This window comes from Herpailurus yagouaroundi, unplaced genomic scaffold, assembly GCF_014898765.1.
Source record: "Herpailurus yagouaroundi ecotype Mexico unplaced genomic scaffold, PumYag 67623, whole genome shotgun sequence".
In the NCBI taxonomy this organism is placed as follows: domain Eukaryota; kingdom Metazoa; phylum Chordata; class Mammalia; order Carnivora; family Felidae; genus Herpailurus; species Herpailurus yagouaroundi.
Genome location: NW_024420424.1, coordinates 4,176,985 through 4,196,256, shown reverse-complemented (window position 1 = coordinate 4,196,256; position 19,272 = coordinate 4,176,985). Strand labels below are relative to the sequence as shown.

The 19,272-nt window shown below is 36.0% G+C and overlaps 1 protein-coding gene across 5 annotated transcripts in view; it reads right to left on the bottom strand.

Annotated features, from left to right (window-relative positions):
• Positions 1–19,272, bottom strand: part of BRWD3 (bromodomain and WD repeat domain containing 3) — a 226,521-nt gene that overhangs the window by 72,546 nt on the left and 134,703 nt on the right. For all 5 annotated transcript variants that reach the window (XM_040467901.1, XM_040467903.1, XM_040467902.1 and 2 more), the window contains 6 exons: positions 18,587–18,770; positions 16,701–16,794; positions 14,101–14,250; positions 12,059–12,135; positions 11,301–11,469; positions 9,809–9,922 (listed from right to left, as the gene is read on the bottom strand). In XM_040467901.1, coding sequence (XP_040323835.1) covers positions 9,809–9,922; positions 11,301–11,469; positions 12,059–12,135; positions 14,101–14,250; positions 16,701–16,794; positions 18,587–18,770 — 788 coding nt within the window. The remainder of the gene's footprint in view (positions 1–9,808; positions 9,923–11,300; positions 11,470–12,058; positions 12,136–14,100; positions 14,251–16,700; positions 16,795–18,586; positions 18,771–19,272) is intronic.

Below are 19,272 nucleotides of genomic sequence, written 5' to 3'. Positions count from 1 at the left end.
TATGTATTTCACGGACAGACTCACTTATATACTTCCTCCATTACCTGCACAATTATCATTACCTAATACACACTACTCCTGAGGCATATAAGCATATTCTAAATTTAACAAAGCAGAGGGAAAGTGATTCCACCAAGGTAAATATGGTCTTATATAAGAGAGGTGTCTCATCAGACATATAATATACAGATTCTTGTTCTCTTTTGTAAAGACTTCTAAGATTAATTAAAGATAACTCTCCTTAGAGGAAGACGGCAGCAGAGCAGAAAGATCCCAGGCTCCTTTCATTCCAAGAAACACAACTAGAGAAATTTCAAATCATCCTAAATACCACAGGAATGGACCTGAAGACTGGCAGAACAAACTCCAAAACTGAAGGGAGAGAAGAGGCCTCACTGAAGAAGGTAAGAAGTGGAGACATGGGTTAGGAGGGAAACAGACTGTGGGTAATGCAAAGGGGAGGGAGCCATGGTCATGAAGTGGGAGAGAGGAGCTCATAGGGGTACACACAAGGAGAACATTTCCCCAAAGCCATTGGCTTGGAAAAAGACAGGGGATGAATTTTGTGAGGTCTTGCAATAAGCCGGGCTTTGTTAAAGTCTAGAGTTTTAAAGAACAGTGTGTTTGGCTGGTATAGAGCCAGGAGGGCACTGCCCTACTGCTAGAGAGAAGGCAGGCAAACAACTCGGGTGCAGACAGTAGGGATACAGTTATCTGAAGCGTGCATGGGGCACACACTAGGGAGATTTTTTGCTCTTCTTGGAATATGTCCCTGAGAGGAAGCATTCACAGAGACATCTCTCTGGGAACAAAGGAGGTGGATGGTGCCATTTCCCTCCCCTGCCTCTAACTATAAACACACAGCCACCACAGGAAGCAGCAAAACACTAACATTGGCTGTCTAGCTTCCCCACACCCCTGTGCTCTGGTGGAACTGCCCTCTCAGTCAGGCTTGCCTTAGTCCCAGTGGAACAGGCCCCTCTCCCAGAAGACCAGAAGAAACCCCTGCCCACACCAAGTCTTCCTACCAGAGAGTACTACAGGGCCCCAGTTCTGATGGAGGTGGTGACAGGTCTCACTACACAAGATCAGAGCCCACTTAGTTAAAACTCATCACATTCAGGCCTGGGGACCAAAGTCAGCCCACAGCAGGCAAGAAGAGCCTCTGCAGATGAACAGCCTGAAGAATAGAGCAGCCAAAACACAACAGCAGAGCGCAAGCAGCACACATCTGAGACACTCCCTGAAGTGCCAGGCCCTGAGCCCTACATAATCTCTTCTTAATAAGGCCATTACTTTTAGGAGACGGATGCATAACTTTTCTTTTTTTTTTTTTTTATAAAAAAGAAGAGAAGAAGGCAAAGACACAGACAAAATAACAAGATGGAGGAATTCATCCCAAATGAAAGAACAAGATAAAGTCACAGGCCAGAGATCTAAGTGAAACAGATATAAATAACATGCCTGATGGAAAATTTAAACCAATAATCATAAGGATACTGATACTGAAAAAAGAAGACATCAGGGGCACCTGGGTGGCTCAGTCAGTTAAGTGTCAGACTTCGGTTCAGGTCATGCTCTCACGGTTCATGGGTTCGTGAATTCAAGTCACCCATCAGGCTCTGTGCAGATAGCTCAGAGCCTGGAGCCTACTTAGGTTTCTGTGTCTCCCTCTCTCTCTGCCCCTCCCCCGCTCTCACTCTGTCTCCCTCTCTCTCTCCTAAAAATGAATATTTTTTTAAAAAAAGAAGACATCAGTGACACCCTTAAGACAGAGATAAAAGAGTTAAAAAACAATCAGATATGAAGAGTGAAATAGAAGAGATTAGAAACATGCTTGAGGCAATTAACTGCAGGCTGGAAGAAGCAAAGGAATGAATTAGTGACCTAGAATACAAAGTAATGTAAAGTAATGAAGCTAAACAAATGAGAGAAAGAATTATGCAACAGAATAGATTTAGAGAATTCAGTGACTTAATCAAATGTAACAGCATACACATTACAGGAGTCAAAGAGGAAGAAGAGAGAAAAGGGCATAGAAAATTTACTTGAAGAAACAATAGCTGAGACCCTCCCTAATATGGGGAAGAAAACAGACATCTGGATCCAGGAGGCACAGAGAACTTGCATCAAAATAAACAAAAGCAGGCCAAACAAAGACATACTATAATTAAATGTGTAAAATACAGTGATAAAGTCAAGTCTGAAAGTCAGCAAGAGAAAAGAAGTCCTTAACTACAAGAGAAAAGACATAGGCAGCTGCAGATTTCCTAAAAGGAACTTGGCCAGCCAGAGAGGAGTGCATGATATATGCAAAGTTCTGAATGGGAAAAATCTGCAGTCAAGAATGCCCTATCCAGCAAAGATATCATTCAGAATAGGAGAGATAAAGAGTTTCCCAAACAAAAACTGAAGGGAGTGTGTGACCACTAAACCAGCCCTTCCAAGAAATATTAAAGGGGACTCTGAGGGGAAAGCAGAGACAAAAAAAATGACAAAGACTAGAAAGGATTAGAGAAAATCTCAGAAACAATGATAAATCAAGTAATAAAATGGTACTAAATTCAAATCTGAATTACTCTGAAGGTAAATGGACAAAATACTCTAATCAAAAGACCTAGGATATAAGAATAGATAAAGTAGATAAAAACACAAGACCCATCTATACACTGTCTATAAGAAACTCATTTCAGACCTAAAGATGCCTACAGATTGAAATCGAGGGGATGGAGAAGGATTTATCACTCAAATGCATGTCAAAAGAAACCTACAGTAGCAATAATTATATCAGACAAACCAGACTTTAAAACAAAGACTGTAACAAGAGATAAAAAGGGCAAGATAGCATAATAAAAGGGACAATCACAAAGATATAACAATTGTAAATATGCATGCACCCAACAATGGAACAATCAAATATATGAAACAGTTAATAACAAACATAGAGGAACTAATTGGTAGTTATACAACAGTAGGGGATTTTACATTTTTTTAAGTTTATTTATTTAAAAAAAAATTTTAACGTTTATTATTTGAGAGAAAGAGAAAGAGAGACAGAGAGCAAGCAGGGGAGGGGAAGAGAGAGAGCAAGACACAGTATCTGAAGCAGGCTCCAGGCTCTGAGCTGCCAGCAAACAGCCCAGCACAGGGCTCGAACACACAGACCACGAGATCATGACCTGAGCTGAAGTCAGCTGCTTAACCAACTGAACCACCCATGCACCCCTATTTATTTAGTTTGAGAGAGAGAGCATGCATGCATACAAGCAGGATAGGGGCAGAGACAGAGGGAGAGAGAGAGAACACCAAGCAGGCTCTGCACTATTGATGCAGAGAATAGTAGGGGACTTTAACATTCCATTGACATCAACAGGTAGATCAACTAAACAGAAAATAAGCAAGGAAACAATGCCTTTGAATGTCACACTGGAGCAGATGGATTTAGCACATATATACAGAACAGTCCATCATACAACAGCAGAATATACACATTCCTTTCAAGTGCAAATGGAAAATTCCCCAGAATAGATCATGTGTTAGGTCACAAAACAGGCCTCCACAAATACAAAGAGACTGAAGTCATGCCATACAACTTTTCTGACCACAACACTATGAAAATAGAAGTCAACCACAAAAAAAAAGATCTAGAAAAACTACAAAAACATGGAGGTGAATAACATGCTACTAAACAATGAATGGGTCAACCAGGAAATAAAAAAAAAAATACATGGAGACAAATGTAAATGAAAACACAATGGTCCAAAACATTGGGGATGCAGCAGAAGTAGTCCTCACAACAAAGTATATAACAGTACAGGCCAACTCAAGAAGTAAGAAAAATCTCTAAGAAACAACCTAACTTCCAACCTAAAGGAGTGAGGAAAAAAAGAAATAAAGCTTAAATCCAGGAGAAGGAAGGAAATAATAAAGATTAGAGAAGAAATAAATGATATGGAAACTAAAAAAAAATACACTAGATAAATAAAACCAGGAGTTGTTGCTTTTTTTAAAACATTTTTAATTTTTTTTTATTGTAAAGAAAGAGAGCATATGAGTTGGGGAGAGGGGCCGATTATGACCTGAGGGGATTATGATCTGAGCCGGAATCAAGAGTTGGACACTCAACCAACTGAATCACCCAGGCGCCCTGAGGAACTGTTTCTTTAAAAAAAAAATCAACTAAATTGGGGCACCTGGATGGCTCAGTGGATTAAGCATCTGACTTTCACTCAGGTCATGATCTCACAGTTTGTGGGTTTGAGCCCCACATCAGGTTCTATGCTGACAGCTCAGAGCCTGGAGTCTGCTTTGGATTCTGTGTGTCCCTCTTGCTCTGCCCCTCCCCAGCTCACACTCTGTCTGTCTCTCTCTCAAAAATAAATAAACATTAAACAATTTTTAAAAAATCAACAAAATTGATAAACCTGTAGCCAGACTTAACAAAAAGAAAAAAGATCTAAATAAATAAAAGCACACGAGAGAGGAGAAATAAAAACCAATACCACAGATATACAAACAATTATAAGAGAGTATCATGAAAAACTATATGCCAACAAATTGGACAAACTGGAAGAAATGGATAAATTCTTAGAAACATATAACTTATGCAAAATGAAACAATAATAAATAGAAACCTTCAACAGAACAATAACCAGCAAAGAAATTGAATCAGTAAGAAAAGATTACCCAGGAGTCAAGTTTAGGACCAGAGGGCTTCATAGGCAAATTCTACCAAACATTTAAGGAAGAGTTAATACCTATACTGCTCAAACTGTTCCAAAAAAAAAAAAAAAAAGGAAAGAAAACACCCAAATACATTCTATGAGGCCTGCATTACCCTGATACCAAAACCAGATAGAGACACCACTATAAAAGAGAACTACAGGCCAATATATCTGATAAACATGGACACAAAAATTCTCAATAAAATACTAGCAAACTGGATCCAAAAAGACATTAAAAAAAAAAAACAACAACAGGGGTACCTGGGTGGCTCAGTCAGTTAAACGTCTGACTCTTCATTTCTGCTCAGGTCATGATCAGGATCAAGGCTCGCATTGGGCTCTGCACAGACAGCATGGAGCCTGCTTGGGATTCTCTCTCCCTGTCTCTCTGCCCCTCCCCCATGTGCTCGAGTGTGCGCGTGCTTGCTCTATCTCTCAAACAATAAATAAACTTTAAAAACAAATTTCACCATGATCAAGTGTGAATTACTCCTGGGTTGCAAAAGTGGTTTAATATTCACAAATCAATCAACAGGATACGTTACATTAATGAGAAAAAGGATAAAAACCATATGGTCATTTTAAGAGATGCAGAAAAAGCATTTAACAAAGCACAACATCCATTTATGATTTTAAAAAAACCTAAACAAATTAGGTTTGTAGGAAACATACCTCAATACAATAAAGGCCATATACAAAACACCCACAGCTAATATCATCCCCAAAGGGGAAAAACTGAGTGCTTTCCCTTTGTGGTTAGGAACAAGGTAGGGATGGATACTCTCACAACTCTCATTTAACATACTACAGGAAGTACTACCCTTGGCAATTGACAACAAAAAGAAATAAATGGCATCCAAATCAGCAAGGAAGAAGTTAAACTTTTCACTATTTGCAGATGACATTATACACTATATAGACAACCTGAAAGACTGGACTAAAAACCTACTAGAATTGATGTACAAATTCAGTAAAATTACAGGCTACAAAATCAATTTAAAGAAATCTGTTACATTTCTATACATCAATAAGGAATAAGCAGAAAGAGAAATTAAGGAACCAATAGTATTTACAATTGCACCAAAACTAACAGGATACCTAGGAATGAACCTAACCAAAAAGATAAAAGACCTAGACTCTGAAAACTATAAAACACTGATGAAAGAAATGAAAAACAACACAAAGAAATGGAAAGACATTCCATGCTCATGGACTGGAAGAACAAATATTGTTAAAATGTCTATACTACCCAAAGCAACCTACACATTTTATGCAATCCCTATCAAAATAACATCAGTATTTTTCACAGAACTAGAACAAACAATCCTAAAATCTGTATGGAACCACAAAAGATTCTGAAGAGCCAAAGCTATGTTGAAAAAGCAAAGCAAAGACGTAGGCATCACAATTCCTGACTTCACGTTATATTACAAAGTTGTAGTGATCAAAACAGTATGGTACTGGCACAAATGTAGACACATATATTAATAGAACAGAATAGAAAACCCAGAAATAAAAGCACAGTTACATGGTCAATTCATCTTCAACAAAGCAGGAAAGAATATCCCATGGGAAAAAGTCTCTTCAACACACAGTGTTGGGAAAACTTGACAATGTCATGCAGAAGAATGAAACCGGACCACTTTTTTACATGCTACAGAAACACAAATTCAAAATGGTTTAAAGACCCAAATGTGATACCTGAAACAATAAAAGTCCTAGAAGTGAACACAGACACTAACTTCTCTGACACTGGCTGTGGCAACTTCTTTCTACATATGTCTTCTGAGGCAAGAGAAAGAGAAGCAAAGATAATCTATTGGGACTACATCAAAATAAAAAGCTTTGTAGAGTGAAGGAAATAATTAACAAAACTAAAAGGCAACCTACGGAATGGGAGAAGATATTTGTAAACGACACTTCTAATAAAGGATTAGTATCCAAAATATATGTGCAAGTTATAAAACTCAATACTCAAAACATTCATGATCCAATTTAAAAAAAATGAATGATCCAATTAAAAAATGGAGAGAGGACATGAATAGATATTTTTCCAAAAAAGACATCCAGATGTCCAACACACACATGAAAAGATGCTCAACATCACTCATCATCAGGGAAATGCAAATCAAAACTACAATGAGATACCACTTCACACATGTAGGAATGGCTACAATGAACAATGCAAGAAACAACAGTTTTTGATGATGATGTGGAAAAAGGGGAGCCCTCCTGCAATATTGGTGGGAATGCAAACTACCAGTGCAGCCACTGTGTAAAACAGTATGTAGGTCCCTCAAAAAGTTAAAAAATAGAACTACTCTATAATCTAGCAATTGCACTACTAGGTATTTACCCAAATAATAAAAAAATACTAATTCAAATCTATACACACAACCCGATGTTTATTACAGTATTATGTACAATATCCAAATTATGGAAATAGCCCAAGTGTACATCGACTGATGTATGGATAAAGAAGATGGCATATATATACACATATATATACATATATAGGTATATATGTATATATATGTGTATATATGTACATACACATATATATACATATATAGGTATATATGTATATATATGTGTATATATGTACATACACATATGTACATATGTGTATATATGTATACATGTATACATATATGTATATATGTATGTATATGTATATATATGTATATATGCACACACACATATATATGTATGTGTATATATATACACACACACACATATACACATACAATGGAATATTACTCAGCCATCAAAAAGAATGAAATACTGCCATTCTCAAGGACATGGGTTTAGCTAGAAAGTATCACGTTAAATGAAATAAGTCAGTCAGAGAAAGACAGATACCATATGAATTCACATATATGTGGAATTTAAGAAACAAAACAAATGAACAAAGAAAAAAAAGAGAGAGCAAGGGAAATGGAGAAACAGACTTAACTATAGAGAATAAACTCATGGTTACCAGAGGAAAAGTGGGTAAGGGTTATGGGTTAAATAGGTGCTAGAGATTAAGGAGTGCACTTGTGATAAGCGCTGGGTGTTGTATGGAAGTCTGGCATCGGTATATTGCATACCTGAAAGTAATAAAATTCTATGTTAAGTAATTGGAATTTGAATAAAAACTTAAAAAAATTCCTCCCCTAAAGCTTCCATAAAAACAGGCAATAAACACAAGAAATCATGATTTTGTATATGCCCCTGAAAAATCTCTTTAGGTTTTATTAATACAGCATTCATCACAGCATGTTCTACTAAAATAACCAAACAAACAAGCATTGCTCAAAAGTCCAATACTTACTGGAAGACACACTACAAAAAGAAACATTTTAATAATATGAATGATTATTCAATATATCAGAGAATGTACAAGCCAAGTAGAGTTAAAATATTATAATTTAACATAATTTTCATAAAAAAAATATAAAATTTTCTCACCAGATAGAATTTAAATCAATTTTTGACTGAGTAATCATAAATAGAGTTATATTATTCAATCACAGGCTTAGTAGGAAGGACTGTCTCATGAAATGACGTTCCTCTAATCACTGAAAGAGGTAGTTATCCTCTAGCATATTATCTATCAGGTTGGGCATGGGCTTTTTTATTTATTTATTTTTTTTTATTTTTTATTTATTTATTTATTTTTTTAAATTTTTTTTTTTCAATGTTTATTTTTAGGACAGAGAGAGACAGAGCATGAACGGGGGAGGGGCAGAGAGAGAGGGAGACACAGAATTGGAAACAGGCTCCTGGCTCCGAGCCATCAGCCCAGAGCCCGACGCGGGGCTCGAACTCACGGACCACGAGATCGTGACCTGGCTGAAGTCGGACGCTTAACCGACTGCGCCACCCAGGCGCCCCTGGGCATGGGCTTTTAAAAAAAAAAAGAGTATTAGGACTTGAAGTAGGACTCCAAATACCACTCAATTCTGCTAAGTAGAAACTAAGTTAAAAATAGACAATTATTTTCATGACTTCACCAGCCAAATAATGTATTTCAATATACTGGAGACACTGTGCCAAGTATTAGAAGTGAAACTGCTTAAAAAAGCATAAAGTTGAACAAAAATAAAAATGGCTACACAAACGTTTTAGTGAAGCTGGATTTTATTTATTTATTTTATTATTTTTTTTAACATTTATTTATTTTTAAGAGACAGAGAGAGACAGAATATGAAGGGGAGGGGCAGAGAGAGAGGGAGACACAGAATTTGAAGCACACTACAGGCTCTGAGCTGTCAGCACAGAGCCCGACGCGGGGTCTCAACTCACAAACCGCGAGATCATGACCTGAGCGGAAGCCGGGCGCTCGACCAACTGAGCCACCCAGGCGCCCCAAAGCTGGATTTTATTTTATTTTCTTAATGTTTATTCATTTTTGAGAGACAGAGCATAAGCAGGTAAGGGGCAGAGAGAGGGAGACACAGAATCTGAAGCAAGGTCCAGGCTCCAAGCTGTCAGCACAGAGCCCGACAGGGGGCTTGAACTCATGAACAGCGAGATTATGACCTGAGCTGAAGTTGGACGCTCAACCAACTGAGCCACCCAGGCAGCCCAATGAAGCTGGATTTTAAAGTAACCTTTTACGTCTCTTCTGCAAACCTCCCCTCCTTCCTTTAGGCTTTTGTTTCAGCAACCTGGTACCATCTGAGACATAACAAAGGAGGCTGGTAGCAAGTACGCAATTCCTGTCAAAATCAGTTGGATTGTGTATTTCCCTAAAACACTCTCTAGCCCCTCCCTCCAGTGGGCTTGCAGTTGTTGAAGGCCATAGCCTGCTGCAGCCTCCTTTGCCTGGGAAAGCAATAAAGCTATTGTGCCTCTTTATCCCAAACTCTGTCTTCACATTATGTTTTGGCTCTGAAGCATAGAGGTAGGTTTTTGATAACACAAAAGATATAAAAATTAATAAGATTCAATCACTGTCCACAAGAAATATATAATGGAGGAGAGCTGCTAAGACAGTGTACATATAGCTCTAATAGAGAATATAAATGCCCTAAGACTGATTCAAGTGAGTACTCCTGAGGTTCCAAAAGCAAAAGATTATAACTGGTAACAATTACCTCATCTCCCATCTGTGGGACAAATGGGGAACGTCGTGGTATGGTATCCAAAATCCACTGAGGGGCAAACCATTCTTCATTGGGTTCACCTGCCATAGAAAGCAGTCCTCCTTTCTAAAATATAGTTCACAAATATATAAACCATAAATATATATGAACAGTAGTATGAAAAGTAACAGAATATCTTAAAAAATCAGATTATAATAAAACCTAAAAATACAAATTTTAAGCATTTTTATTTATCAAGTAATTATGTACATCTGTACCAATAAAATAATCAAGTGAATTCTTTAATATATTGCTCAATTTTGGCTGACAGATAATAATATAACATTATATACTATCTAAAAACCACAAATTTTCACGTTCCCAGAATACCATGTGAATTCAAGTATAACAAAATAATTTTTTGCCAATAAAATGGTGACAGTCAAGAAGACAATTCTGTCTACTAAAGCAAGAGGATACAGAATATGTACATAATAAATTTTTTAAGTACTATTCACAAAACTATGTGGATTAAGTCTTTATAAAGTCCAAATGAAATCATAGTGAAGAAGAGAAACCATCACAGGGATGAAATAAAAACAAAGAAATGGAAGAAGTCCTACATGATTTATTCTACCCTTTCATTTTATAAGTCAAAAATGGAAAGAAATTTATGACTGGAAACATGACAAGAATAACACTTTTATTCTCTAGTGGCTTATCATTTAAAACTACTATATTTAAAAAAGTGATTATCAATATGTTTACATAACAATGAAGACAACGAAGATATTCTAGTCTCTACTTTTGGTAACAAAAAATTTAAAAGTTTTTCTTTTAAAGTCATTTTAAACAATTTAGTTTCTCAGATGGAATGTTATTTTTAGAGAAAACTCAAGTGTTACTGATGTGGAGAAAGGCAGCAAAATTTCAAAAAAACTAAACTTCCTTACAATTTATAGCCCATTAACAAGTGCCTGAGATAGGAAGAATGACCTTCCTCAAGGAACTTACCTGCCTCAATGTTAAAACTCTGTTAGAGGCAAAAGGCAACCTTAGCCTCACATTAGCCCGACCTCCAAGATCCTGTAAAAATCCCATTGGAAACTTCCTTTATCTCTACCCTCTCAAGACAGATGTTAGCAATCATCCCCTAAGCATAGGGACTAAGTTTTTACTAGACAGTAGTAAATTACCTTTTGCTAACAGGTAGCCCTCAAGGTCCTGGAAACCTTCCTTCCAAATTCCTTAAAAGTTGGGCTATCCCTAACTCCCTCCCAACTTGAAAGAATATAATCAGCCACTCCTCCCAACCCCAGTGCAGTTCTTTCTGCCCAGGAGTCCTGTCCCTGTGCTTAATAAAATTACCTTTTTGCACCAAAGATGTCTCAAGAATTCTTTCTTGACCGTTTGTTCCTGAACCCCAACATTTCAAATATTACTATTAAATATTCAAATGTCAGAGGCAAAAACAAAAACAGAAACAACTTGTAAATTTACAAACCTTCTTTCTAGTTTGTTTAGGTTTCTTTTGCCTGTCTTCTAGTGACTTCAAATTCTCCTCCTCAGAACTGCTGCATATTTTACGTGTTGCCTGTCTCGTTTGTCTTTTTGGAGGTTGCAAATTTATTCCAGCATCTGCTGTCCAATCAGAATATTCACTTGATGAATCACTGTAAATATATCAAAATTATGAATATATAGGTTTAGGAAAAAGAATAGTTTGCCTTTTAATTGAAAGATGATCATTTTGTAATAAAATAGCATTATAAATGACATGGTTTTTGTTCTAACTGAACAGAAAAAATACCAATATAAATTTTTTATCATTAAGGGATTTCAGTGAAATGATTCTTGGATAAAGTGTAATGGTTAGTTTCCCATAACAGAATTTCAAATTCAAAATTCCTAAAATAAATAGATACATAAAATAAAATAGAATTCAAAATTCCTGTCGAAGTCACAAAATCTTTAAATAAAGATGCCTCTTATCCATGGAAATGGTTACATGTAGCTGTTTTAAAACTCAGATAAATAAACACAGTCTGCTAAGATGCAGAATCTTGGATTTACAAAGCATCTTATTTTACAAATGAGGAAACTAAGGCCCACAGTGACACGCCCAAAAAGATACTGGCAGGACCAGGATGAAGCAAGTCTCTGGACTCCCAACCCAGTACTCTTTCTGCTATAAAACACTATTTTAACTCTGGTTTTAAAATGGACAAATAATTTTGACCAAATCTAAACCATTAAAACTACCTGGAAGAGCTTTCACTTTGCCATTCAATAACAGGATCCTCTACAGATGCATCACTTGTGCCAAGGGTTTCATCTTCCTGCAACAAGGAGCCAGCAATTGAGATATATGGTTATTAACTAGCATATTATTAATTAGCACACACTACCTGTTTTATAACACTTTCTATATTTCCTCCAACAAAACAACATTCCAGGTAAAATGTACATAATCATCTTTCTACATATATCTGTAACTCACAACTAAGCCTACCAGGTATTTAAAGCTTTCTAACATCTACTATCTTATTGATATGGGACATCTTTTATTATTTCAAAGACTAAACAAACTCCTTAAGGCTCCCAAATAGAACCCTCTTAAATGTTAAGACCATTGTTTAAAAAGTATCTATAGGGGCGCCTGGGTGGCTCAGTCGGTTAAGCGTCCGACTTCGGCTCAGGTCATGATCTCACGGTCCGTGAGTTCGAGCCCCGCATTGGGCTCTGTCCTGACAGCTCAGAGACTGGAGCCTGCTTCAGACTCTGTGTCTCCCTCTCTCTCTGACCCTCCCCTGTTCATGCTCTGTCTCTCTCTGTCTCAAAGATAAATAAACATTAAAAAAAAATTTAAAAAGTTTCTATGTGCCTCTGCCAAGTGACTATAATTACTCTCCATAAGAAAATTAATAATATTTTTCTGATGTTAAATTTCAAACATACCAAAGTAGAGGGAATAAATTACCTTTGTGTATACAGTTTCCAGTTTAGACAATAACTCACTGCCTATCTTGTTTTATTTGTACCATCACCAACTGCCTCATACACGAGGGATTATTTTGAAGTAAATCCTTATAAAAATAGCATTTTAACTATAAACATTTAGTAAGATTATGATTCTTTTCAAAACACAACCATAACACCATTATGACATTCGAAGGGTAATGTCAATTCCTGAATATCTAACCATTCTTTTCAGTTGAATATTTTCATAGGTAGGAGAGAGAAGGAAGGACATCATTGATAAGAATTAAACAACGTGTCAGGGGGCGCCTCGGTGTCTCAGTCAGTTAAACGTCTGACTTTGGCTCAAGTCATGATTTCGTGGTTTGTGAGTTCAAGCCCTGTGTCAGGCTCTGTGCTGACAGCTCAGAGCCTGAAGCCTGCTTCACATTCTGTGTCTTCCCTTCTCTCTGACCCTCCCATGCTCATGCTCTGTCTCTCAATAATAAATAAATGTTAAAATTTTTTTTTTTAAAAATTAAAGAACTGTCAGGGAGTCTGAGTAGCTCATCCGGTTAAGTGTCTGACTTCGGCTCAGGTCATGATGTCACGTTTCATGAATTTCAGCTTGGGATTGTAGCTCTCTGCACTCTCTCTGCCCCTCCCCTGTTCACACTGTACTTTCACTCTCTCTCTCTCTCTCTCTCTCTCTCTCTCTCGATAAATAAATAAATAAATAAGGATTAAAGAACTGTCCACGGTGGAAGAAAAATGGGAGTGCCATATATTGTCAATGGATAATTAAACCCTAATTATCTATTTAAAAACTAAAGTTGTTAAGAGAACAAAAGGACTGGAGAAGAGAAGAAGAAAAGAATTGGTATAATCTATTCCATTACCATGAATAATTATATCAGAAAAACCATCACTTAGTAATCTCCATAGCTGATGAAGTCAACAATAATGAAAAATGTGCATATTCTGCTGATTACACAGTCAACCAGTTCTAGGACTGTAAACTAGTTATCATTGTTTATGTTCCACTTTTTATTTCTGGGCAGATTTCCTCTCACTCTCTTTTCTCACTGTCCCAAAGCCAAACTTTTGCTGGCATGTCTGATATTCTCAAACAAAATATCTTAGGTACAAATCAGAGAAGATATCTAAATAAATTCAATTATATTGCTCAAATTTGCCTATTAAATGCCTTACTAATGAATAATTTTCTTAAAAGAAAAACACTAAAATAAGTCGCTATTAAAATGACTTTTAAAAGTAAACCCAAGGTGATAATACTAACTGGGAAACAAACAATTACACTGAGTAAATAATAGTAGATATCTAACCTCTGAGGAGCTGGCTGAGTCTTCCTGTACACCTGAAGTTTGACAAGATGCTTGTGAATTATGTTCTATATTGGACCGTGTTTGGTAAGTATGCTGACGCTTGCGCTGTGTCCTTCGTAAAGACCGCCCATAGCTAGGCTGATAATCATTCTGTAATAAAAAAAAAAATAGATTTAAAAAAATGAAAGGCTCAGTGAACATACACAAATGAATATATATAAAGCAAATCAATTGGGCAGGGGTAGGGTGTGGGTGGTGGTAATAATCAGGAATAAATATCCCAAAAAGAAAACACAAAATATAGCTACATATATATATATATATATATATATATGTGTGTGTATATATATATACGTATAGGTATATATACATGTAAGTATACATATACACACATACACACACACACACACACACACACACACATATTTAAACCACCTTCCATTAATATTGATTACTTTCCTACTTTGAAAATTTTGTGATCAAATTAAAGACAGTCCTGAAAGTTTGGGCTGCAAGAATGTGCCCACTCAAAATTTACATATACCATTTTATTCACAATTTATTACAAGATGAAGCAAGATACCTATATCATACCTATATATACATAATTCTTTTTTTAACCTATTTATTTTGAGAGAGAGAGAGAGATTGAGTGCATGCACAAGAATGTGGGGGGGTGTGGTAGGCAGAAAGAGAGGGAGAGAGAGAATCCCAAGCAGGCTCTGTGCTGTCAGCCCAGAGCCCAACGCAGGGCTCCATCTCACAAACTGTGAGATCATAATCTGAGCCCAAGATCAAGAATCAGACTCTTAACTGACTGAGCCACCCAGGCACTCCTATATAATTCTTAATATAATACGTACTTTAGTTCTTTAAAAAATGACATTCAGCAAACTGATTAAAAATAAAGACTTGGGGCGCCTGGGTGGCGCAGTCGGTTAAGCGTCCGACTTCAGCCAGGTCACGATCTCATGGTCCGTGAGTTCGAGCCCCGCGTCGGGCTCTGGGCTGATGGCTCAGAGCCTGGAGCCTGTTTCCGATTCTGTGTCTCCCTCTCTCTCTGCCCCTCCCCCGTTCATGCTCTGTCTCTCTCTGTCCCAAAAATAAATAAACGTTGAAAAAAAAATAAAAAAAATAAAGACTTAATTTTAACAACTACAGTGTAAAGTGAAAACTATTTTATTCTAACCTTTACAAGTCTAAAATAGTATTAATTATATACCATTATGTAAAAGTTACAACCCTCGCATGTTATCAGGAGTAAATAGGGGCACCTGGGTAGCTCAGTCAGTTAAGCATCCAACACTTAGTTTCAGCTCAGGGCATGATCTCAAGGTTCATGGGTTTGAACCCCACATTGGGCTCTCTACTGACAGCGCAGAGCCCGCTTGGGATTCTGTCTCTCTCCCTCTCTCTGCCCCTTGAGCTCTCTCTCTCTCTCTCTCAAAGTAAATAAACTTAAAAAAACCTCATAAATAAATCAGTATCAACACCAGTTTCTTATCGTATACATAAATATTTCTCAGTTTTGATATAAATAAAATGTTTATAGACTCAACTACTTTGTTTATTAATCTCAGACAAATCTGATAGTTGAGAAATCAGTTTAGCAGGAAAAAATAATATAAATCATGGCTCTGAGACATTGAAAATCTCTATGAAAATAATCTTATCAGAGAACATCAAATAAGCTAACAAAACCTCAACAGAAATTAAGACAGTAGGCATCAAAATGATCTAAGGATACTTGGAGATATTCATATGATACTTACCTAAAATTGTGTTTATCAATACTGAAAAAAAACATTTAAAATTCAGTATCCATTGCCTAGATATCTTTCATAATGTTAAAATCATCCTAGACTCTCCAAGTTACTGTACTTTTCAGGAGTTATGGTTAAATCTGGGAACAAGAACATACATTCTCACGCCACTAGTTTGTTCAATCTCAGAATACTAGCAAGGGGCTTACTATGTACCTAATCAAGTATAGGAATCTTACTCTCTGCTTAGCAGTTTCTACTGGGAATATGAATCTTTCCAGTGTATAGATAAGATTTTGCTCCTATATGATCAGGTAGGCCAAGAGTGGGCCTTTTCTGTAAAAGGCCAGAGTATAAATATTTTTGACTTTGAGGTCATATGATCTCTGCTGGACTCATTCAACTCTATAGTGTGAAAGCAGCCATAGGCAATATAATTAATAAGTGTGGCTGTGTTCCAATAAAGCTATTAACAGGAATGGGCAGTAGTCTGCCAACCTCTGACCTAGAGTATCTAAACATTTATTTTACAGTGATTAGTATCAGCCAACAATTTTAAGCTTTTACTCTAACCATATGAAAATGGCATTTTAATACAAATGTCCTATATCTACAATGACAACATGTCCTAAATTTGGGGGCACAGTCCTAACTTTGTATAATTTCAATTTTATTAATAAGAACTATATATTTCAATTTCAGGTTAAAAAATAGGTTACCTATATGTAGTCAACTAGCAAAATAGCCCCCTAATACATAACTCTTACCTTTGAAAAATCCAGTATCTGCAAATATTTGAAAATAGTGTACCCCAAAGTACTGTAAAACTAAACTTACCCTTTGGGTAGTATAAGATGGTTTTTTCTTCTTTTCAACTGTATAAAGACTGATTTCTATGTCACCTTTTGCAGTTCGACATTCTTCCTGAACCCTAATAACAAAGGTCAAAGTGACAGAAAATCACCAAAAATCAAACCAAAAGTGTAAAAGACTAACAAAAAAAGAGACAGGCAAACCATAAATCAGACTCTTAACTATAGAGAACAAACTGAGGGTTGCTGGAGGGGTGGTGGAGGGGGGGTGATGAGTGATGGGTATTAAGGAGGGCACTTGTGATGAGCACTGGCTGTTATACGTAAGCAATGAATCACAAAGTTCTACTGAAACTAATATTACAGTATATGTTAGCTAACTGGAATTTAATTAAAAACTTAAAAAAAGAAATGCATTTGAAATATAACATTGTATTAGTTTAAGGTATATAACAAGATGTTTTGATATACTTATATATTTCAAAATGGTTACCAAAGTAAGTTTAATAACACCCATCAAAAAAATAAAGTGTTGCTGTAACAGAGAAAAAAAGTCAGATAACAAAAGTACCCTTTAAATATAAAATTTGCCACTTTAATCATTTTTAGGTATACAATTCAATGGTGTTAATGACATTTACAATGTTGTGTAACAATCATCACCCTATTTCCAAAACTTTTTCACCACTCAAAACTTTGTAACCATTAAGCAGTAACTCTATTTGTCCTTGTACCAGCCCTTGTTAACTTCTAATCAACTTTACATCTGTATGAATTTGTCTAACCTAGATATTTCATAAGTGGAATCATATGGTATTTGTCCTTTTGTGTCTGGTATTTCACTTAGCATATTTTCAATATTTATCCATGTTGTCACAGGTATCAGAACTTCATTCCTTTTTATGACTGAGCAATATTCCACTGTATGTATGTATGTATGTATGTGTGTGTGTGTATATATATATATATATATATATATATATATATATCACATTTTGTTTCTCTATTCATCTGAGTACAGACACTTGAATTATTTCTACTGTTCCCTATTGTGAATAATGTAGCAATGAACATGGCATACAAGTATCTATTTGAGCTCTTGACTTTCAATTCCACTTTAATGTTTTGAGAAAAGAATTATTTCAAATTGTTCTACTACCAAGGGTTCATAAATTACCTATGTCTCCCTTTTTCTTATTACTGCTGTAGAAAGAAAAGGTGAAACTAAATTACGTTTGCTACTTGTTGGCTTAGCTGGCAAAAGGCCTGGTAAAAGAGATAGCATGATTAAGAAATTTTGTATATTCTCTGTCAAATGTCCTTTTTTCTTTTCTAAATCTATTCCCAGTCTATGTGGATTACCTGGAGTTGATATTAAAACAAATGTTGGGATTTACAAATAAGGATAGGTATTCTAAATTTGAAATTCATCCTAATGAAATCCTTTCATGCAAGGAAGTCTACTTAAATGGCATTTCTAAATATACCCTAAGCACTGGGGTCTACAACATACTTATATGGCACTCCCAAACTATTCCAATATTAAATTGATGGCCCTTTCCTCAGAACTACTGTTGAATTTGGGGCCTATATATCACAGACATACTTAATCACATATGGTCTCATGTTCTTACTTAATAGTATTTGTATTCTTATCTTCTAAACGAGACTATGAACTCATAGAAGACAAACTATGTTTTTCATTTTTCAGTATTGCCCAAACCATTTAGCACAAAGCCAAACAAACTGAAGATGATCATTAAATAGTTGTTATGGAATGAAGTAACTGGAACAATGTAGAAAAAACTAATATAAAACTCAGTTTGATTAAAAACTACCTTAGTTATTAAAATTTATTAACTAAACTATAAAGCTCTCAATTTTCTTATGAATGTTACCTTATTGACTCACCTACTAACTCCAGTATTTAGTTCATTGACCACCACTCTTCTGCTCCATGCCATGAGATCTCGTTCAGTGGCCATCTGACTCCGAGGAGCATTGTTATGCATTTGTCGGACACCTTCAATTTGACCACTACGTCGAAGCCCAATATTTGGGGAAGAAGATACGTCCATATTTGGACTTCTCAGAGCTAAAACAAAAAGAAAGGTACCACTTTCTGAACAAAGGCACCAAATTTTTTGACGTTGGTACTCTAAAATAGAAGAGTCTAAGATAGTACTTTTCAACAATGCTGCTATCTATTTGCTCTAAATTTTCTATACCACCTTTATGGTTTTTTTATAGTGTGATGAATAAAGCAAAGCACTCAATACATGTTTAAAGTTTCTATCACTCTTAAATGTTTTCAAAGTACATTCACATCTGTTGTCTACCAAATGCTCAAGAAATACTAAAAGTATATTTAACATGATTTGGTAGATTCACAAATGTTTATTATTACTAGTTCAGAAAGCAACTTGTAACCTAAATCCTACATTTAGCCTATTAAAAGGTTTATGTATAAAGCTTCAATAGGCTTTCAAAAATAATAAGAGAAAAAGTATATTTTTTAAATTTATTTATTTTGAGCGGGGGTGGACAGAGAGAGAGGGGGAGAGAGAATCCCAAGCAGGCTCCTCTTCAGTGTCAAC